General features: G+C 45.3%; 1 protein-coding gene across 14 annotated transcripts in view; it reads left to right on the top strand.

The window, feature by feature from the left end:
- Window positions 1–23,318, top strand: part of ERC2 (ELKS/RAB6-interacting/CAST family member 2) — a 4,434,974-nt gene that overhangs the window by 2,476,047 nt on the left and 1,935,609 nt on the right. For all 14 annotated transcript variants that reach the window (XM_069643656.1, XM_069643655.1, XM_069643659.1 and 11 more), the window contains one exon: window positions 10,911–11,046. In XM_069643656.1, coding sequence (XP_069499757.1) covers window positions 10,911–11,046 — 136 coding nt within the window. The remainder of the gene's footprint in view (window positions 1–10,910; window positions 11,047–23,318) is intronic.

Raw genomic sequence — 23,318 nt, 5'->3', positions numbered from 1 at the left:
ATGGACTATGCTCTTGTTGCCGATGGAGATTTTGAGTTTACACCTGCTTGGCAGGAGATGTTTGGAATTGGGTGTTTCCAGATCCATTTCCCATTTGTCTATCAGCCTAAATGTGGGAATGGCCGGGTCTTTTGGGAGTTGGTAGAACATGGCTTCGCTGATGAAGCTCTTACCGTTGTTCACACACACTCGGGCGAGAACAGAGTCCTCCCCTTCATTTAACTGAACAGGGATGAACAACTGCTCTCCAATTTGCTGAATATCAGCCAGGCTCTGAGCTGATTTCTCATCTTTCTGGACTATAGGAGTGTGAATGTCTGATTGTGGATTGGTAAAGAATTTCAGAGTGCTTCCTTCCAGTGTGGAATGCCACCTTAAACTGGAAGGAAGGTTGATAGAGAGGAACCCCCATCACCAGTTTGTTGTTCTACTGCTATTACTGTCACGTCTGGAATTTGGTTGTTCTGGAAGTGAAATTCTACTTGGTCAGATTGTTGTTCAACCATGTGGCATGTGCCGTTTAAACTAACATGGTTGACACTGTGTTTTAATTTTATTGGTCGGCTAGTCTGGGTCCAGAGGACCTTGTTTACACATTCTATTATGGGTGACAGCCTTCTCAGGAGGTCATTCCCTAGTAAACAAGGGGTGCCCTCTGGAGTCACAACTATGACCGGGTGCTTCACCTTGTGTCGCCCAATTTTAATGTCCAAATCCGCAGTCCCTTCGACGGGAATTTCCTTCCTGTCAAAGTTCTGAAGTTGTCCAGGAAGAGAGGTGAGAGGTATTTGGTAATTCTTCCCCCTTCCTGAATTCAGTTCCTCAAAGGCATTTTTGGACAGAAGGGTAGCTTGGGATCCCGTGTCCAACAGTGCCAAAATTGTACCCTTGCCCTTTGCTTGAACCGGGGCATAGTATCTTCCCTCTTTCTCCGCAAGGGGGCACAGATAATGCACAACTGGTGGGTTAGTTTTTTAGTTTTGGACTTTGAGAGAGAAGAGATTTGGGCCAAATTTTGTGGGGAGTCTTGGGAACCTGCAAAGAAAAGGTCGCAACTAGAGATGGGAGAAATTTTGAGTTCCCCTGGTTCCGGTTCTGTGCCGCCCCCCCCCCCCCTTTTTGGAGGCAGCCACCAGGATGGGTTTGAACCAGGGGATTTTCATGTTGTTGGTTCTGGGATTGGATGATGGGCGGCACTAGCTCAGTCTTCACATCTACCCAGTCTGGATTTAAATCCTTTGGGACCCATTTTTCTTTGAGAGGAGTTCCCCCATCTCTGAAGGAGAAGATCCTTTTCCCAGGAACCTCTGAGGATCCCTCTCCTTCAAATTGGAAGATCTGTGCCTCCTGCACAAAATGGGTCTGTTTGGGTCCTTTGTTTCTTCTACCCCCTCTATGCTCCTTGGGTGGCAGACTTTCAGGGGCAGGAGAATTGTGTTCCGGTTCCTGGGTTTCCAGGGGCTTTTTCCAAGTGGGGAAGAAAGCTTCCTCCAAGGCTTTACACCCCTCCTCCCCTTTTGCCTCCTCCCTGTGAACCAGTGGGTTGTCGGGGTGCTGCCCCCGTCATTGTTCTGGAGCACCAGGTCCAGAGTTTGGGGCATTCTGTGCCGGCATGCTCATCTGAGGGTTCTGCTGAGCCCTCAGCATGCGACCCTGATCCTGTGCCATATTTTGGACCTTGCGCTCTAGCTGTGAAACCCACTCAGGCTGATACGGGTTTTCATTTCTCCCCTGGGCTGATCCCGGGAAGGGTAGCTATCCCTTCTCTGGTAATACCCCGGGTTGGAAAGATTTGGGTACCCCTCCACCCTTGGCCTCCCCGCTCCTGGATTAGGTTGTCTAGGCTCAGGAAAGTGGGGAAAGAAGGATGGATTGTTCTGGGGTTGGAAGTTTTGTGGGTACCTGGGGAAAAAGTTCTGCCCATGATTTGGGGAATTTCTGCCCTCCTGGGGGAAGTGAGGAGGGAAGTTCCCTGGGTTAGGTGCTGCTTGGTTTGATCCCCCCCCTTTGGGCTGGAGGAGTCCACACATAACCCAGGAGGGTCTGTTCCCCTTGTAGCGGGGACTAATATAGTAAGGGGAGTGAGGCGTCCCATTTGTGGAACTACCTCCTTGGCTCCCTGTCTGTGACTGGCCCAAGGGCATTCTGGGCTTGGGATTATTCTGATGAGCTTGCAGGTTTTTAGGCCCCCATCTCCAAATCCAAAATGGGGGCAACCATTACCTCTGCCACCTTAGCAGCAGCAGGGGTTTTGGTTGTTTTGAGGCTTTTAGCATTATTTTTGTTTTCTATGGGCTTTTGCACCTCATAGATTCGGGTGGCCTGTTCAATGACCCAGTCTAGTGATCTTTTCTCATGAAAATCTTTCGCTAGCTGGGTTATGATGTACTTTGGTAGAACATGGAAAAAAGTATTAACAAATTCTTTGCTGTCCGTGCGCACACTTGTGGTAGTCTGCGCAAAGAAACACTTTAGTTCCTGCACACATTCTTGTGGGGCCTGATCCTGCCCACATTGCAAGTTGTAGGCTGCCTTGCGAGCCTCTTGGGGATTTCTGTGTACAGGAAAATGCTTCAAGATGGCCACCCTATAGGTGGACCATCTAGAATGATTTTGGTCCTCCAGCCCCGCAAAGAAATTGGAGTATTCTGGTGAGAATGTCCATTTCACATACTGAATGCAGCTACTACTGTCTTTCAAATGGAAAGTTTCCATCATCTGCTCAAAGAGCTCTAAGTGCTCCCAAACAGAATACTTAGCGTTCTTATGATAAGGCGTGATGACGCTCCTTATTGCCTTGATCTGTTTGAAGGGGTCCTTAAGCAAGGCCCTTTTTGCCTTATTGGCCTTCTTGGTTCGGGTAACCCTGGTCCAATCATCCTCTGACTCGGAGGCACTGCTCCCAGAGGTGCCTGTCTGGTCTTCTAGGTTCTCCCGAATTCTGCGAGCCTGGGAATGGCTGGCAGAATGTGGGGACCTAGTCTCATGTGTCCTGGTGTGTTCAGAGGAGTCTTCTGATTCCTCCTTGCTCCCAGGATTTGATGGGTACCCCCCACTGTCCTAACTGGGCAGAGGTTTTTAGAAGGCCCTTAGTGGGCCTACTCTCCTGGAGATCCCCACTAAATCTTACAGTACTTGGGAACCCATACCCATATGCCCACCCATCCATTCCTGGGAGGTGCTGGTCTATGAGCCCCTTACTTCTGACTGGATAGTAATCTGCCATCCCCGTGTCCCTGGGCTCATGTGCACCAGTGGACATGGGGTGGCAGAGTCCAGGGACTGGGAGAGATGAAGGCCTCTGGTATTAGGGTTCTTGAGGTTATGCTCAGGTTTTCCCTTTCCCAGCGAACCTCATCTCTATCAGCCCTTACTACCTGTTGCCATGCAAGAACCTGGGCTTTCTGTTCCTCAATCAAGGCCTTACTAGTCTCTATCAGTCTCTCTCGCATGGCTATCTGTCTGTGGAGCCTATCATTGCTCTGACAGAGAGTCTCATTTTCTCTCTGTGCTTCCTGGTTTGTCTTTGAGTACTGGGCCAGTCTTTGCTCCAGAAGGGTTACCTCCTGAGTCCTGTCCATACTGGGCTGCTCCTTCCTTGCCAGAGCATTTTCCACCCTCCTGGTGTGCTTTAACAATCTATCATGCTCTTTATGGAGGTCACCCAGTCCCTGGAGGGCCAGGTGATTTTCTTCCAGTTTCCCTTTTAAGTGGCAGACTTCCTGGCCTAAGGTGTCCCTTTCATGAGCCAGAGCCTGCCTCTGTGCCGCCAGGTCGTCCCTCTGTCTTTGAAGTGCACCAGCTTTCTGGCGCTTTTCATCAAACTCTGCCTGGGTGTCCAGGTCTTTCAGAATGAATTTGTTGCTCTCTACATTCTCTCGATCTAGGTGGCTTTGCAGGGAGACTACCTGCTCTGCGCATGCCCCTTTGAAGTCCAGTTGTTGCTCCAGCTTTTTCTGGCTCTGCAGTAGGGAGTCCAAACTTTCTTGGTACTCCTTCTGCAAGGCCAGAATTCTGGTATCCTGTTCTGCCTTTTCCTGTTGCAGGATACCCATATCCTCTTTTATTTTAACTATATACTGCCTGCTTTCATTTTCTGACTCCTAGCTCCTCTGCAGCCTCTGCTCAGAAGAGTCCATATCAGATTGGGCCTTTTCTAATGCCATCAGTTGCCTACTTGCCAGATCTTGGCCTTCAGCATATTTGTCCTATATGGCTCCTATAGATAAATATAGATATGTCGCTATCTTGGCAATCGTATTTTGCTCATCCTTGGCCTTAGTGGCCATATATAGTTCACTCAGGGCCACCTGTAAGGGACCCTGATCTCTCAGTTATCTAACCCTGTTGCAGTGATCTGTTGTGTGATTGCCTGCAATCACACATTCTGGTCCTGCTCAGTCCATTCACCTCTCACAAATAACTTATGTAAAAGGTGTTCTCTAGCCATCTTAATGTCTACCAATGTCGCCATTTTGGAAATATTTTTATTTTATTTTTGCAAAACAGACTTTTTCCTTAGAGCGTTCCCTCTTGAGGGTTGCTTTTACAGTGTAACACAGCGTGGTAGCCCAACAGGATTTATGTATCCTGTTAGTTAGCACACTGTATTAAGCTGCACAAGTGGTACATCTAATCCAGAAATCCCACTACAAGTTCCCAATCTGTAAGTGGTTTCAACCCAGCACTCCACCTAAGTCAATGCCTAGTATGGGATGCCCAATGGAAGCCCTTATTTATATAATTTTATGTCAAAGGTTATTTTATTTCTGGATGATGTACCCTTATAAAACACCCCTCTCTTAGAATCCCCCCGGTCTCACTGAACCAAGAAGGTGGTTTGTTTTGCAAATTAAAAGATTTATTTGAAGAATTTAACAATATATATCACACTTGTATATATATGAATAATATCTGAATATCACATTTATGAATACTGATATAATGATCAGCAATGGGTCAATATCAACAACCTCTTTAATCAATTAGGAGTAGGAATAGGAAGAATTATGTAGCAGGGAATACCTTTGTATGGTTCAAGGAAATGCTTGGTTTGTTTGGAGGCCGAGGATGTTAGCTTCAAAATGACATTTAAATTTCATTTCTGGGATGTATGGTTCAAAAGTTGCAGAGGTTTTAGTGAAGGTCGATTTTTCTCAAAAAGGATCAAGATTTTACAAATGGGATTGCACTTTTGAAGATTTACAAACAAGAATGGGCTTATACTAAGGGGCTATGAAGATGCAAGATACCCAACAGCCAACCATTAGAGCAGCGGCGCCTCCGCTCCGACTTTTGTCCGCCACGACACTTGATTTTCTTCAGAAAATATATTTAGCGCAAGGATGAGTTATCGCTACAGTTATCACAAGACTATATATGAGAAGGATTCAGGATGGACACAAGATTCTATAATGCAGTTCTGGATAGGTTGACATTGATTGAATAGGATTACTTTAAACTAAGAGATGACTATTGACAGTTCTATACTGAATACTCACTACTATGGCTTTGGAATGGAATGGGCCTTTCAAAGATCTGGTCAAAGGTTTGGCTGGGATTCGCTCACCACCGGACAGGTCTCAGGCGCTTGGTTCTGCTCTCAGAAAGGCAGTCTGGTCTGCACGGCCTCTTGGATGGATCTGACGGGTTCTTGGTTACAGCACTGCTCTACCGGTTTGGATCTCTGGTTCTAGCACAGGTTCTTGGCCAGTGGCAGCAAAACAGCTCAGCCGGGCTGTTGGATTTTGTGGTGCCCCTTGAAAGTTTGGGGTTAGAATCAGGTTGCAAAAGATTCTAAAGGCCAGCTGAGAAGGGTTCAGCTTTTTAGATTGGCCTTTCTGCTTCAGAGTTCTAGAGTCTGGATTCTGGATCTAGATTCTGGAGTCTGGGTCTTCCTGCAGGGTGCTTTGCCAATGGATCAGTTGATGAGTGAATGTGTGTGCCTGTGGGTCCTCAACAGTCCCTATTTTCCATTTTCCAAAGTGCGTGGGGAGGCTGAATGTCTATGCCCAACCCTCTAAGGATCTGATAGGTCAAAGAATTCCCCCTCTCCTGATTTGAGGAAGGAACAGTGTGTCATGATGTGTCATGATATGTCATGTTTATGGCTTAGGGAGAAAACCTCCCCTTTGTCTCTTTACAGTATATCTTATTTTTCATAAAAAACATATTTACAATATCCCCAACGTGTTAATAATACATATTTACATTACAGATTCACTAAGGTACGTTTCTGTCAAAGTCTTATCTTCCTACAAGTTTTGGCTCACAAATGACAGTTTTTTGCGCTTTTGGGCAATTACTCAGTGTCAGTTCTGTACCAATTTTTACACATGCATGCACATACCATCTGGGCATATTCTTGGAAATGTTCATGTTCCTGACATAATCACAATTTCTAGAATGTGAACTTTGTCGTGGTTCAGTCTCTGAATGTCGCACTGATTCCAGATTAGTTTTAAACTGTGTGCAAACTTTTCATTTTAATAACCTATAAATCCCATATTTTTTATCAGTTCAGTAAAATTGTCTATAAGTCTTTTTCTTAAACATACAGTTTCTTCAATTTCAAATCCACATTTTCAGTCTGGCCCGCCTCCAAGGCTTGGCTGAACCAGAGAGTCACATGGGCTTGTCTTCCTGGGCAGTTGGTGTCAGTCACACCCGAATTAGCATTTTCATTCAGCTCAAAGGAGTCCTTTGTCTTCACTCAGAGCAACATCCCAGAGTGCTCCTCCCATTTCCTTTCACACCTGCCTGTCAGATACTCAGCAGAGCACAGGGGAAAAGATTCCTTTGTTTAGGGAGAAGATGTGGAATGTGTTTGAAGCTCAGTGTGGGAAACCTCTTGGAGTTCAGCTGAATCAGGTTACCTTATGGTCAACTGTGACATTGTTCCTTGTGAAAAATGACAGTTAAAAATTTAAAATAAGCAAACATATCTTCAATTCCAGTCTTTTTAACATGAAAATCAAAGTGTAGCACCCTATATTGTATTTGATGGAAGTCCCTTCTTTGGCATATTTAGCTTTTGAGACACAAGTTTCACCTTTCAGATTTAGAGCTCGCCAGCATCTGACGGATGCGAGTAACGGTACTGCACCCATTTTTGACAGATTTCTTCCCAGCAACCATCTTCAAAAGTGGACTTTGTTCTGATAACATATACTCCTGCTGACATTATATTTATGTGGATTCTTGAAGTAGAATGATGTTCAACACCCCACAAGGAGGTTGGATCTTTTGGGTGGTTTGTGAGCCATGATTTTTGCAAATTTGACAACCAAGAACAACGCATTTCCACACAGCTCTGTGTTTCTTTTGCAGTCATTTTGCTCTGTGGGCAGCCAAATGATGGGTTTTGGCAGTGGTCTCCTGTGTTACCACTGACATTGGCAAAAGTGGATGGCAGCCTATTTTTCAGATTTTTCCTGCTCACTTCTGGGTGATTTTTAGCAAGCAGAATGCTCTCCGGTGGCCATTTCTGATGTTTCTGCTGCAAGCAATGCACAGTAATGTTGCAGGGCCTGGACTAGTGGTGTTAAAACATCCCACAGCATGGGTGCCGTTATGTCAATTATTTAAAGAGTGTGGTTTTCAGCTGCTTTCTGAATGATTGGATGTTGCTTTCAAGTCTAAGTTTATGAGGTAACTCATTCCAAAAGGAGATAGCCTTGGTGGGGAACACTCTAGCAAGCCTGTAGCTTTTATTCTGGTGTGGCCGGCCTCAAGTAGTCCCTGCTTTTCCGATCTTAGACTTCGCCTTGGCTCGTATCAGTTAAATTCCTTCTTCATATATGCCGGGGCTGCTCCATTTAGGCAGCGGTGAACCAGTGTCAGTATTTAAAGATGATACGCTCCTTTATTGCTAGCCAGTGGAGGTCATTTCTGTCTTTTATTATATGGTCGCGTTTGGACTTTCCTGCAATGGATCGGACAGCATTATTTTGGATTATTTGACATTGCTTTATGCAGTTGATGCTGGCACCTAGTAATAGAACATTTCCGTAGTCCAGTCATGACAGAATGGTGGCTCGGGCTATTGTGGCGCTGTTTTTTGGTATTTAGGAAAGGCCTAATACGGCATAAAAGCCTTTGAGAATATTGGCAATTCCGTTTTAGGTATGAGGTTTGCGCCTCAGCTCCTAGTGAAGATTGCATGTAAATGCCAAGTGTTTTCACATTATCTGAAACTGTGATGGTGGAGTCACTTATGAGAAAGGAGAAGTAGGCTGGGCCTAGATTCTTTAGAGCTTTGGATGTGCCAAATGTCATAAGCTCGGTTTTGGAGCTATTTAAGCACATCCAGAGTGATTTCATCCAGTTTTCGATAGTATAATAGATGGCTGATAATCTGTTGTTGTCGAGAAAATGGTCCCCACACAGTTCTAGTATTAGCTGCGTGTCGTCTGCAAAGTTGGTAAAGTAGATCACACGCTGTGAGAGAAGGGTGCAGAGACAGCGGCTGTATAGATTAAAGAGCAATGGGGAAAAACTAGCCACCTGCGGTACGCCGCAGTCCACAGGTTTTGAAGTGTTGGAGTGTCCTCCCCAGGTGATTTTGGAGTTTCTATCCTCTAGCAAAGATGCCACACAATCAATGGCTTTCTCAGAGCAATTGCCTGCTGTGTTTAGGGCCTCTCGGAGCTTCCCATAGTCTAGTAAATCGAAAAGCTGCCGAGAGGTCCAAAAGGATTAGCAAGCCCACTTTTCCTTTGTCCAAAATACACAGCATTTTAGTTTGTAGATCTAGTAATGCAGATTCGGTGATGTGGGCACTTCTAAAACCTGACTGTTGTGGTATATAGTACCACGATCCCTATACCTATGCACTCCCCATGGGCTACTGCCAGTCATGTGTCTTGTCTCATTCCTGGGCTTTGCATCATTTATTTCCAAACATCAACCAATCATTTGCCCATTACGTTTCTCTCTATTGTTGGACAGAATTCTATTGTCATGTTTGTGTTTCTGTTCGAAATACCTTGCCCCCCTGATAAATATAAAGATGTGTCAGTTCACATTTTAGATATATGTTTACATTTTGTTCTATTACTTGAGAATACGGTTGAGTTGTCATAGTCTACAACATATATCATTTGGCCTTCCACTATTGTGAGAAGCACTTATGAAAAATCAAATTCAAAAACAGAATCATCTTTCCAGTGAATCTTCAAAGTCGCCTTAATGATTCCTGAATGTAGGGATCTGTCTGAGACATTGGCGACGTTCTAATTCATGGGTTTAGAATGGGTTTAAGCCTGACATTCTTACATATTTGTATAATAAAGAGCTCAGGACTGGTGCATGTCACTTCTATGAGCAGGCAGGTAGCAGGTGGGAACAGTGGTAATGCCCCTCTTTGAGATGGGTAAAAGAGGCCTTCCTGTCCATAAACGTAAGAGTATTTATATGGATGCATGAATATATAAACCGAGGTTTTGTATTGCCATTTACTGGTAGTCGGTAGTGTACTCATGATCTAGAAATATATGGTATGTGGCATTTTTTGGCATTTTTAGTATGAGCCGGTAAAACCCGCCAGTAGGTGGCAGGTTACCGGCAACCCTGTTACGCTGACTTCCCGGTGCCACTGGGATATTATGGCAGGCAGCAGAAACAGTAAATCCCCATTCCCGTGGAGTCCCTTAACACTCCACGGGAATGGGGTCATTGAAGCACCGGAATTATTGTTAACGGTGCTGGTGCTTCAGTGAAAATACTGCTGGTAGGGGCTGAACTCCCAGCAGCTCAGGCCTGCTGGGAGTTCCGTGCCCCTACTGGCAAACTCTTAATTTGGCGGTCCGGAAAGGGTGCTGGTACGTTTCTACCTGCACCCTTATTTTCGGACCGCCAAACTAGTAATGTGTGTAAAGGGAGGGATCACATCATGAAGGCAGAAAATGTCCTTCAGAGGTTTAGTTTTTGCTCGGATAGCACTTTAGCCTAACTACTAAATGTGTCTCATTTGTGGTGCTGTAACATCACTTAGCGAAAGCACAGGTTTGTCTCATAGATGGCACTTTAATGACGTTGTTAGTTTTTGGCCACATGTTGCACTTTGGCACCATAAAGTGAGGCTACACAGTTTGAGCTCACAGAAGGTGCTTTTGCACCAACATTTGTTTTGCTCATCTAGAGAGACAGCAGAGTATTGGCTCACAGACAGAGCTTTAGAGCTGTAATAGGAGTCCATGCTATTGAAATGGGGATATGGAAAGTGGCAGTCAACAGAAAGTGCACAGTGAAAGGCACCAGGTCTGTGGAAGTCAGAACACTTTACCCCTCTCCCTCCTCTGGTACTTACTGACACCATTCAAGCCACACTCCTGTTATCTCAGCCTGGCACCTGGGAGTAGGCCCGACTGCACCAAACTAACCACTAATGCATGCTTTGCTAAATTTGGTGGATAAAAGCAATGGTGCATACATGATTTGCCCAGAAACAAATTATTTTGGTTAAATTAGGGCATGGAGAGAGAAACACAATGCGTTATGTTCCATAGTTGGCAACATAGCCACTAAACAAGACGTCCTAATTGCACAACTTTCTTATGTAAAATGGAAAATAAGATTAGACTATTTGATATTATCACATGTATTTTACATATCTTGCATTTGTACACTACATAATGTGGTCAACTGAACTGTTCCCTTAGCAATGGAATGGGTTGACCCTTTGTTAACTTTAGACATTTATTTGTGGCCTTCTTAAAGTCATTTTACAGAATAGTCACACGTTCTGTATTTGAAGTGACTTAAAGTATGACAGTCTTAACATTTAAATCATAACTAATGGGCAGAAGCTTATTTTCATTTTTGTTTTTTTTGCCCACATTCAAATTAATGTGAATCCAGATCTTTTGGATAATATTAACCTTCCTTGTTTCCCAATCCATCTCTTATAGGCATATGAAGGATCAAAATAAGAAGGTAACTAACCTGAAGCACAATCAACAGCTGGATAAGAAGAAGAATTCTCAGTTACTGGACGATGTGCGTCGAAGAGACGACAACTTGACAGACAACTCACAGCACATTCAGGTGAGCAACAGCAAAGTACAAACCGCTGGTCAATACATGGTGAAATGCTGAAAGAAAGGCACCCTTTCCAGCTGTTTTTGCATGTTTTCAGACAATATCAACGTGTGACACTCCTATGTAATAGCATGATGTGTACTTCAGTGTTTATGTGTTTGCGTGAGTGCACGTACATCAGTACTATTAAATGACTGAATGTCAGACCGTGTTTTGGACTGAAGTACATACATTACATGCCACTTAACATCAGGTCTTATTTTTAAAATGGTATAACGTCATATAGCTATACTTATGAAGCATTTGTAAAAACGTAGGTCCTGCTTATCCATCCATCTATCTGTCAATCTATCAAGCAACATACAAGTGAAAAAGGAGAGGAGGTTGAGCTTTCTCATTGCAGGCTACAGTCCTTTGGCAACCTTACCTCGTTCACTGGGAGCCACCCACTGCTTCTTGGCCTTTCACAAACAGCTTAGGACAGTACTGTTTAACAATGTTTAGGACTGCGCCACAATACACGATTACACTGCTGTTGTTGCTCTTCAACACCATGAAGTCGTCTCAGCAAAAGTACACTTTACAAGCCATTTTAACCTGGCAGGCATCTTATGTTACCTAGCTGTCTAATTTACATTTCCCCTACCCAAAATCCAAGCCCATAGACTAGGTCCACTTTTGAATATTGATTTATGTTGGTTAGGTGACTGGGCTGAACGCCACGATCTGTGGTTCTTGTCTTTCTCCCTGGCTCCCTTCTCCTCCTGAGCCAAGCAGCAGATCCATCATTCTGTCTACTGTTGCCACTCTCAGCTCCCCAAGGGGTCCATGGAGCGTCAGATGGCTGTGAATTCCCTTTAAGTCATGGATCCAAGATCAACATGGTGGCCATGCCCCTGAGCCCCACCTGTCAATCCTACTTTATCCGAACCTCTTCCCAGTGGACACTGGTATTCAGTAATAGGGACAGTGGGTGATCGCTGCCCTACATGACTTCACCTTCCTTCAATACTTATTCTCTGTGTCCATGGCAACCCTGCTAATCCTCGGCCCCGTGTTACTCTGATGTGGCCATAATTAACCAGTGGCAACAACAGTTTCCTTTTCCATATAAGATCCATCTAAGATCCTCATTTCTTCAAATTGTAAAGCATCCACAAATGGTACTCCTCACTTCATTCTTTGTCCCGCATAAAGTGTTTTCTCTTAGAAATACTTTAAATAAAAAGTATAATGGATGTAATGTAGTCATGATTTTTAAAACCGCTGTATGTGTTTAGGTGAAGGATCCATACTGCTCTATGCGGAATCTCCGCTGTATTAGGCTTCTGTGACAGTTAAGAACATTTTTAATTGTCCTCGTATATACTTACAACATTGCATTAATTGTGCCTGATTTGCAAAAGGTGTTTTACAATGGCGCAATCCCACTGAAAACACTTTGCAAATCAGGCCCATTGCGTTTGGTCAGGAAAGATGATGGGGATAAGAGTGTGCAAGTACCGAGCATTCAACTGAAATATGACAACGTCTATGGGCCTAAGTTTAGTTTTAAAATGTATATAATGCACATACTTTCACCTCAGGGAGCGCCATGGCACTGGACTGGAACGGGTAATGAGCTAGAAACCTTAAGGTCTCACTGAATTCGCGAGAGTCGTATGGCAAATGGGGAGATTTTCACTGATTTGACATGATAGGCTTTTATACAATTCCTGAAACGGAGATGAAATGCCTGCACTGAGAAGTTAGGGCTGCCATCATGTATGCTGATCCACATTGGCCTGGATTAGCTTGTTAAGATTTCGAGGTAAAGGTTATATTACTAAATTATTAATGAAATGTTAAAGAAAAGAATGAGGAACCGTTCTGATAACATGCATTATGCAAAATGCAGAGGACCATTGTCAACTTGCAGGCGGGCCAGTCCACAAAGTATGAAATACAGAGGCCCACACAGGATGACTGGCTTTAACTCCTTTAATCGGGTATCTGGGGACTTCCCGTCTTTGCACGCCATTTCCCCTCAACAGCCCCTTCCCTACCCCTGCCTCTAATATAACAAGGCCAATGTACAATGTGACACCTCCCTCCTTCTTAAACTAACAGTTATACCTTAACTCATTTATTCAATTAGTCTTAAAGGGTCTATATTAGCTCGGACCGGCCACCACTCCCTTTGCAGTACAGGGATTCTTTTTGGCGAGATAGGCACCAGTGCTTCCCACTTTTCATGTGACGCCTCGCTGTCTCCTTGATAGGGCACCTCTGAGTACCACATCCTCCAAGCCTTTGCGGACAAGTCTCCCACTTCATTATCCTCCCCACAATCTCCGAAGTGAGATACATTGTGCGTGATTGTCCTGCCATCTTTGCCCTCTGCCGTGATCATGGTGCCCTTCGTGTGCGTGATTGAGAGGACCCCCGGGCAAAAATGCGACTGTCTCATCCACCACTCGGTCCCCTACAGTAAGAAAATCCTCTCGCGCACCCCTCTTGGAATCTGCCACCACTTTCATTTTCTTCTTCTCCATCGCGTCCTTTTCCTGAATCTACTGGGACTATTGGCCCACTTGGTCCTGGACCCAGCAGAATGTGAGTCCTTATTCTTCCGCCAAACATGAGGTCCATCGGTCACATGCCTGTGGTGCTGTGGGGCATATGGTGGTAATCCCTCAGTAGCTGGTAGAGAGCTTGCTCAAATGGCTTGCCTGACACATGGGCGGCCTGCAATGCCCTTTGATATTCCCCATAAATCATTCAACCATGCTGTTAGCTTTAGGCCAGGGGGGCGTGATCCTACAGTGCCTGAACCCCATGTATTGTGCAAAGTTGTTAAAGTCCAGACTTGTAAAGTGTGGGCCATTGTCTGACTTGTAAGTTTTGAGGATGCCATATGCCCTGAGGATGTCATCCAATGCTGGTATGACTGACTTGGCAGCCTTGGAGGGTATGATTTGCACTTTGGGCAACCTCAAATACTCATCCATGACACCCAAGACATAGGAACCATCTCGGACTGTGCCAAAAAAGTCAATTGCCAGTTCCTTCCAGATGCCTTTCAGCATCTGCGATATCAGTAAGGGATTTGGCTGTAAGGGTGGAGCCACCATGCAACAGATGGAATCGTTTTTCAATATTTCTTTGACCTTTTTGTCCAGTCTGGGAACCATATTTTTTGTCGGAGTAGTTTCTTGGTGGAGACCACTGTGCAATGTTGTTCATGTGCCAGGTCTACGACCTACTGGCGCATTAACTTGTGCAGCACTAGCTTGCAACCTTTCAATACAATGTGGTCCTCTTGGATCGTGAGCTCGTTCTGTAGAAGTGTCATGCTTCTAACATCTTCCTGGGAGACGGGGTAGAGGTGCTTTGCCATGTCCCTGGAACGTTTCATCGTTCCTATGGTTATGCATCGCACATCATGGCGAGTGCTGTGTATGCAGCTGACTCTTGTTGGAATGTCCGCCACGCAACTGGGAATGGCTTAATCTAAAGAAAAACATAGCAAGGATAGGCATCTGCGACCAGTGTTCTGGCCGGGTGGAACCCATGGGGTGTCAGGATCGATGGTGTGTGGGGTTCTTGTCTTTTCCCGGCCTGTGGCAGATCGTGAATTTGTAGTCTTGAAGGTGCAGGCGCCATCTCGCTATACATCGAGGCATCCTTACCTTTGAGTTGCTGTAGATTGTGAGGAGCGCCGGGTGATCCTTCACAATTGTGAACGCTTTCTCATATAAGAAGAGATGGATGTACTCACATGCCTGGACCACCGCCAGGCTCTTCTTTGCCTGTGAGTATTTGTTTTTGGTGTTCGACAGGCTGCGGCTGGCATAGGACACAACCTGTTTGATGTGCAAGGTAGTTTTCTCGATTTGTGCCAAAATAGGGGCCCAGGCCCACTGGGCTGAAGTCCACCATCACCCCTGTCTCTTTGGATGAGCTGAAGTAAGCCATATCTGAGGCAGACACAATTATCTCCCATATAGTCTCAAAGCTTGTCTGACACTCAGATGTCCACATTAATTCTTGCTTGTCTCTTGTGAGCTCTTAGAGTAGGGCTCTCACTGTTGCATAGGTTTCCAGGTACCATGAGCAGTAACTGGCTAAGCTGATGAATGACCTCAGGTCAGACACATTGGTCAGGCGAGGGGCTCCATTTAGAGAAGCAACTTTCTCTGGATCTGGGTGCATGCCCTGTTCCAAAAATATATGGCCAAATAATTTCAGTTTTTCTTCCTAAATTCACATTTGTGTTTGTTTAATGTCATCTTGGTTGCCTCTAGGGCTAGAAAAACAGGATGCAGTGTGTCGTCATGTTCACTTGTTGAGTTCCCCAATATTAAAATCTCATTGCTGTAATGACCTGATGTATTTCCTCCTGGAATATCTTCACTGTGGACGAGATCCCAAAGTTCAGCCTCTTGTATCAGTATAACCCCATGTGAGTCACACAAGTAGTGATGTAGCGTGGCTCCGGGGTGAGCTCCAGCTGGTGATGACCTTTGTTGAGGTCTAACTTGGAGAATTCTGTTGCCCCTTTGAGGAGATGGATCATATCTGCAATCTCCGGGGTCTGGTTATGTTCCCGTTGTATGGCTTCATTTGTCCGACGCATGCCTACACTAAGCCTAGCTTAAGTTTAGCAGCTGCCGAATCTCTTCCTCCACTTGCTTCTGAATAGTAATTGGGATTCCTCTGTAATGCTGGGCAATCGGTTTGATCAGTGGGTCGATGTGCAGTCATACTTTGCAATTGCGTAGCTTTCCCAGGCCTTTGAAGAGGTTAGGAACGCCTTCACTACATCGCCCTCTGGAGCCATGCACTTGTGGGCCATCATGCGGTATTGAATATGTACAAGTCCCATATCAACTGCAGTTCGGAAACTTAGTATACACACACTGTTGGCTTCCGGAGACAGCATGCACAGCTGTGTGCGTGCTGTGTGGGATTTGTGAGCACATACCGTCGTTAACATGCCTTTGCTGGTCAGTGGTGTGTTTGATCGATATGGATAGATTTCCACTGATCACGGTTCCAGTTTCTGTGGATGGGGAAGTTGGTTATAGGCTTCTTCACTCATTATGTTCACTGTTGCGTCAGTGTTAATCAGAAATTGAGTTGGTGTGTTGCAGACCTGCAAAATGAGTGTTGGGCTGTGTTCCTTTGCAACCTCTTTGCACAATGCCCACACATATCCCCTTTTCTGTTCATCGTTTGGAGAGGAAGAGGAGTCACTCCCAACTGTCATCATCGCCTTCTGATTGATGATATATTCTGTATTAGCAGCTCAGTATTCGATTATCAGAGCAATATTTTGGATGTCTTCTCCCACTTCTTAGAGACGCACCTTGTGGTGCTATAATAGGGGCACTGCGACACACCACCCAAACGTGATTGTTCTCTCCACAAACTGCGCATTTTTGTCCTGGCGCTGGGCACGTGCCTTCATGTGGGAATTCGTACCCACACTGGAAACATGTTTTGTTCATGCTCTTGGCACTGCCCTTTGATGTTGCATCAATTTATTGACAGATCCTTGGTCTCTGGGCACTGGACACAGTTTTACCATGCCCATGTTGATTACCTGTTGTGAGAAGCTTTTCATGCCATGGCTAGGATCTCATCTAGGGACCTTAGCTTCTGCAGGAGTTTCCTCCAGAATTCGGGAGATTTGTATCCCGCTTTGACCTGCAAGTGTAGTGCCTCTTCATTTGAATAACAATGGAATGCACAGTGTTTTATGTGAATGCGGCAGTGCATAAGAACATTGGGCCTCGTTTGGAGTGTTGCGGTAAGGCAACAATGGTGCCGGTAGTGCTACCGGTGCCGTTGTTACCTTGCCGTAACATTCCGAGTATGGTCGTGGGTGCCACTCTGGAATGCCTGGTCAGACCAGGCGTGCAGAGCGGCGCCCTGAGCAGTACCGGATGGCAGCAACGGCCCCGTTATCAACGGAGCCGTTGTTACCATCCTCCCCATTCCCATTGAGCCCTATGAAAATGGGGACGTACCGGGTCCGGGTCCCGCGAAAGGGATTTACCGGGCCTTCCAAGGTCGGAATGGTCCGGTAAGTCCCCTTTTGCGGGACCCAGACTCGGGTTTGGGGGTAGCCCTTAAGGGCATGGCTACCTTCAAACTCCTAATGAGGCCCATTGTCTAGTGTTTCACCTCTCTCCTGCATGGTGGTGTGGAATATGCGCCTCTCCTAGTACACATTGGAATGCAGGGTAAAATACATAGCTAGTGCTTCTTGTATCTCCCTGAATGTAGCCTTTTCTTCATCCACCAGCTCACATAGAATGTCTCGTATGGGCGCTCCTACTGGCAACGTTAGTGTGTTTTTCTTTCTCTCATTGTCCATAAGGCCTATGGTGCCAATATATGCCTTAATGTCTTTGGCCCAGTGAATCCACCACAGCCCCAAATTGCTGGTGTCAGTAAGGTCAAACGCAGTAGGCAGTTTCCTGAGTATAGTCTCTCTCTGCACTATTTGAAATACAACCTATTGACGTGCAGGCACCGTCGCTGGCACATCCTCCACTGGCATATTGTGGCATCTGTCATTCTGGATTCCTTAAATAATGACGGCTGTCCTCTGTGTCCGGAACCCTGCTGCTGACCCTGTACTGTTGAAAGCAGGTATTTATCAGCTCCTCCCCCACTATTTTAATTATGTATTGGGGGAATCAGCTACTGGGGGCATTGTATTGTGCAGGTTGTACCTGTTACGGGCATGCACCCCTGTTTTAGTCCACTTGGGCGCCAGGCCTTTGATTTGCCTGTAGACACGCTGAATAATTGTTATTGCTGGCAGGGCACGCTCCTGCCTTTATCCTGACCGTTGGCTCCCCATTGCAAGAATGAAGAGGCCAGCTCCTGCTGGCCGTTGTCGGGTCTGAAGGGTACAGCCCCTAGAGTGCGGGCTTTCCTCTGCTCTGCGTGAGCATCACGGCAGCTCCCACTGTGAGCATACAGGTCTGGAGGGAGCGGAACTCCTGTGACGTTAAGTTCCTGTCGCAAGCTGTTTGCGCCAGCACCCGCTGAGCACTGACAGGCCCGAAACAAGGAGGGAAGCAGGATGGCATCTATGTGTGCTGAGATGCCTGGATGAATGCCCTATGGAGACATTCACCGCCCGGGGACACAACACCCTCGCCACCCGAGTGGCATCTTGTAGGCCGCACTTACGACCAATGGGATCTCTGCACTGTCTGCCTCTGGGACACCGCGGGTAACTCATTTCCAGTATCAACTTGCAGACAGGCCCCTCCACAATTTATTAAATAAGGAGGCTCTGACAGAATGACTGGTTTCAACTCCTTTAATTGGGTAACTGAGGAGGTCCCGTCCTGGCACTACATTTTCCCTCTACAGCCCCCTCCCTCGATCTGCCTCTAACATAACAAGGCCAGTGTACAATGTGACAACCATGAACCCAATATACTCTTTCAAAGCCCAGAGAGACTTAAATAGTCAGTTACAAAAATCAGTAAGTGAAGAAATTACTGTATTTGCTAGGGGGTGCAAGGCTGTGCTACATTAAAAAAAAAAACAATGCAACAAAGATTAGAGTGAAGACAAGCCATCAAAAGTAGCAAGTGAAGAAGAAGTTTTATCTGGCACGTGAAGTTTAAAGGTGAGACTGATAGATGAGGTGACAACAGATTGCAATCACATCAGCATATTGACCATAAGCAAGCAGAGGAGTTAAGCGGAGATGCGAGCAGGAGTAAACAAGAATGAAAGGGAGAACTGTAGCTGCCAAAAAGATAAATCTGGAAAGAGGCACCTGCTGTGTATTGTGTAGAGCTAACACCTGCAGATCTTTAGAACAACTATGAACAAATATATGCAGTAATTTTAGGTGAATAATCTTAAATGGATCCAAGGTTGAGGGATGGGGGAGAGAGTAAAAGCAGGTGAGGCGGTGGGCATTATTGGAATTGACATAAATAGATCTGCAGGTGTTAACCCTAGAGAATGCACAGCATGTGCATTGAAGACCAGAAATAGCACTACAAAGTTGAAAATGATAAGAGGAGGACGGAGGTCTGGGAGTTATCCATAGAGAAATGTTAGGATTGAGCAGGCAAATCATTTTGGATCTCTTGGCTCCATCAGACCTTGCATTCTAAAAGCATCAACTACATGATGTTAATCTCAAAGTGTAAAATGTAGACTGTCTCCCCATGCCCACACTTCAATGTTATAGTCCACAGCTCTTGCATGAACCATGGCCTTTGAGATGCAGGTCATTCTGCACTCCCTTTAAAAAATGTGTCCTTTAAACACATGCTCTTATTTTCGAAAATGCTTGGATCACTGATTTCTGATCAGCTCAACGTGCATGATAACTGATGATTGGTCATTCTGAAAAACAATGTTATTGCTGGGTTACTTATGCACACGCCTGCTTATCCTTGTAATGTTGTCTGTGCTTGCTATTTGTTTAACACTTTAATACAATTTGATCATGTTGCAGCTGATAACATGTTGTCTTCTCTATGATTCTAAGACATTCCTTAGGCCTTTGCTAAAATGTAAACACCAAATTACAAGGATCGAAATTTAGATTGGATAAGCAAGAGCTAAAAGCAGCTCCCGGGTATCCAGCATTAACAAGTAAGAAGGAGCTACCACTGAGGAATGCAGAACTAGTACATAGTGTTCTGCAAATCGAACTAAACATGGTGTCCATTATTTGTGACCCCTTATGCTTTAAATGTCATATAAATGTGTCCTAATGTGTCCTAATGCTCATTTGTAGGTCATTTTGGATTGGGGAACCCAAAGTAGCTCCTGGTAGCTGTTGGTGTCAAGCTTTAGGCTCTTCTAAGCTAAAACCGGGAGCTAAGTAGGTCCCAGCTGCCTTTTGTTTTGAACCCTGAAATGATGTGTGTCTCTTTAAGTCTCTGATAGGGACTAATGATATGTTTCCAAAGTTCTATCAAGTTTAGCCTCTATTCTTGCAATATATGTAAAGAAGCTTTACATTTCGTGAGATATATATTATTGTTGTCAGTGGTTCTGGCTGCCGGGAGCACCTCAGAGTCTCGCAGGGCCCCGGCATCCTCACTAGTCCTCCAGCACTTTACTCAGGGCCTGCACATCCCTCATTCCTACTGCACTCGGTCAATTACCTATTGAGAATGGCACCTCTCAGCATTTACCCAGTTTTTGTCCAACTGGGTGCATCTGATTTCCCCCTCCCCTGCACTTGTCCTCCTCCTCCCCTCTCCTGTACCGTCTGTGTACTCGCTTGATCTGCACGTACCACGCCTCTATGCTCTTGGAAAAAACTGCAGAATCGTTGTCAGACCTATTTGTTGTTATCTGCTCTTTTAATTGTATTTATGCACTTACTCTGCCTGGGCAGACTGGTTATTACTCAGAAACTCAAGTGCTCTGAATGACTGTTTTTTTTCTCCCCTGTTCCCTCCCTTCTTCAGCGCCTTGAAACACTTGCCTTGTGTATATGCTCTTTACAAATATACATTACCATTAACATTACCATTCTTTGGTCCGTTGTAGGCAGTTCTCCTGTTTTTAAAGATGTGCATTATGAGGTCACCTTGTAAAGGACAGTTATGGATGAGATTTTCTGCCCGCTCAGCATTCTTGTTTGACGGCAGTAGGGTGGTCAGCGAAACCAGATCTGTGCTGATTATTTGAGAACCAAAATTCAGTATTAAAGTAGGGAACCAAACAGCAAAATGCGTTTACAAGGTTCTCATAACCTATTGATCGGGCAGTAAATATGTAATTCAAATAACTACCGACTATGAACTAATTCAAACCAAATAGAAATAACTTGTTTTTTTTATATTTTAAACATTCCTGGATGTATCACTATTCTGTCAAGAACAAAAACAAAAAAACCTCGAAAGAACATTCACTCTAGCTCACGTGCCCAGGCTTACTGCATTTATTTTGGGGTGAAGCCCCTTTCTACAGGTCTGTGAGTTTGGGGTGAAATAAAGCACAACATCCTGTGTGTCTATTTCGCACGTTTTACGTTGTTTGGCGGTGGGCCACGTGTTTCATCATTTCCATCCCATACACAGCTGCGTCACACCGAGCAGTGTCAAAAGAACTAGGCACATGTGTGGTTGCTAAACATGTCTCTTTTGATAGATGGCCTCTACTGAAACTCGTGCGCCATTTCCCTGTAACAATATGCACATTCACACCCATGCTTCTGCCTCGGCCATGGGGTGACAACTTTTGATGAATGACCAGGAGAAAATCTACTCTTCTGCCACCGTAACAGACTACAAACATGTTTGAAGAATGACTCCATTCAGGCCCACGTGTGCGAAGGGAAATCGGGCAAATGTGCTTTCTACAGTGGAAATGATCAAACGGCGGGCGGATCATTTATACAACTACTGTCTCCGATTAAATGTCTCCGTTGCGAGCATGTATGTAGCCTCATTTTCACAGAGCAATAGCCTATTGTTTATTTATTTATTTATTTTTATCAATCTTTGTTTCACTTTTGTTCAGTTATGTTATTAAAGGCCTGCAAGATAGCTTTGTAATTAGAAACTTGCATCTTGGCAAATCAGAGTCTCAGCAATCAATAACAGCGTGTCTGACTCAGTTCTTCAATGTTCTCACTCGATAAACTGATTACCATTACATCGGTGATACTGTTAATAGTTAAAATTCATATTGCATAGAGCAGTATTTCAGTACGGAAGTGCCATTGCAGTCATGATGTTGCACAGAATATAGTTCAGTATTTCTTATGGCATATTGACAAACAAAGACCTTGATAGAGCATATACGTCATAGTTTCAGGGGACAGGGAGCCTGGATCAAAACATGTGTTCGAGAATTCAACGGGGCGCGGATGGACCCTTTTTGATGCCCTATCTCCAGGGCACAATTGCGCACCTTAGAGAGTGGAAGTGTGCATTTTCTGCAATTTAAAAGCGCATAGAGAATCAGATTCACAAACGGAATGTACCTTCAAAGGGGAAAAGAGTAAGGCCTCACTCTGCCCCTGTTTAGCATATCCTCTATGAGTGCTCAGTGTATAGAAGGGTCATTTTAGACCCTTCTGCAGCTTTCTTAACTGTCGCAACAGCTGTGTGAACCACTGCTGTCCCTGATACATTTCTATCGAGAACACAGGAACACAAATGGTGTTTTTTTTCATTTTTAAATACATTTCAAGATGACGCGACCTGTAAGCACCCATCATATTGTAATGTGCTGCCACCACCCAGGTACACCAGGATGCTTCCTGTCCTTCCTCGGGACTCTTTTGCGACCTCTGCAACTCTCTCACTCTCTATCCTCTCCTCCGGGCCGACTCACTCTGCAGGACACACTCTGGATGTTCTCATCTCTACAGACCTTCCCTTTCTATCCCTCTCACCACTCCTCTCTCCTGGAGTGATCACTTTCTCCTTTCCTCCCAGCTCACTCTCTCCACCCCTCAGGCCAAGCAAACTCCAGCACTGCCACATACCTTCTCTGTTATCTGACCCATGAAGCGAGTGTCAGTTGAGGCTTTAACCGCCACTTTCTTATGCCCCCTTCTTTTGACTCACACCCTGATACAGCCCTTTCTGTGCTTCACTCTGCTATATCTTGATGTTCTGGCCCCTGTCATGAGGATCTGCTTGAAGCCTAAAGCCAAGGGCAACTCCTGATATGACTCAGACCTCGTCACCCTTAAACACAAGTGTAGGGTGGCTTATAGGAAATGGCATGCTTCCTGTACATCCTCTGACAAACTGTCCTGCTCGCTCCCTGCTCCAAAGGCAATGCCGGCTCTCTTTCAGCATCAAGAAGAGAGCCCTCATCCAAGCCAGCATCTCTGCACCATCCAACAACTCGGCCAAACTCTTTAAAATCTGAAAGGAGCTGGCCAACCCTGCTGCAGTCTCTACCTCTTCTGTCCCCTCCCAGGCCCTCTGCACGGCCCTACCTTCTCATTTCATCTCAAAAACACAGGACATCCTGTACTCTCTCTCTTCCTCTCCTCTTCCTCCCTCTACTCCTCGTTCTTCCTCTGGCCCTTCTGTGGCCACTTCTCCTCCCTCCTTCTCTACCTTTCCCCTGTTCTCCCCAGTCAAGGTTTCTAGACAAGTCTGATCTATGAAAGTCTCATCAAAACAGGTTCTCCCCTGCTCTTCTAAAACCATCTAGGACCACATTGACACCCTGGCCGCTGATCTGGCTGACTTCTGCAACCACTCCTTTGCCACTGGAGTCTTCCCTTGCCCCATGAAGCACTCTCTTGTGCATCCTCTTCTTAGGAA

Source organism: Ambystoma mexicanum, chromosome 2p (genome assembly GCF_040938575.1).
Source record: "Ambystoma mexicanum isolate Mex_15411 chromosome 2p, UKY_AmexF1_1, whole genome shotgun sequence".
Classification (NCBI taxonomy): Eukaryota; Metazoa; Chordata; class Amphibia; order Caudata; family Ambystomatidae; genus Ambystoma; species Ambystoma mexicanum.
Note: the sequence above shows the minus strand (reverse complement) of the source record. Positions and strands in the feature narration are given on the sequence as shown.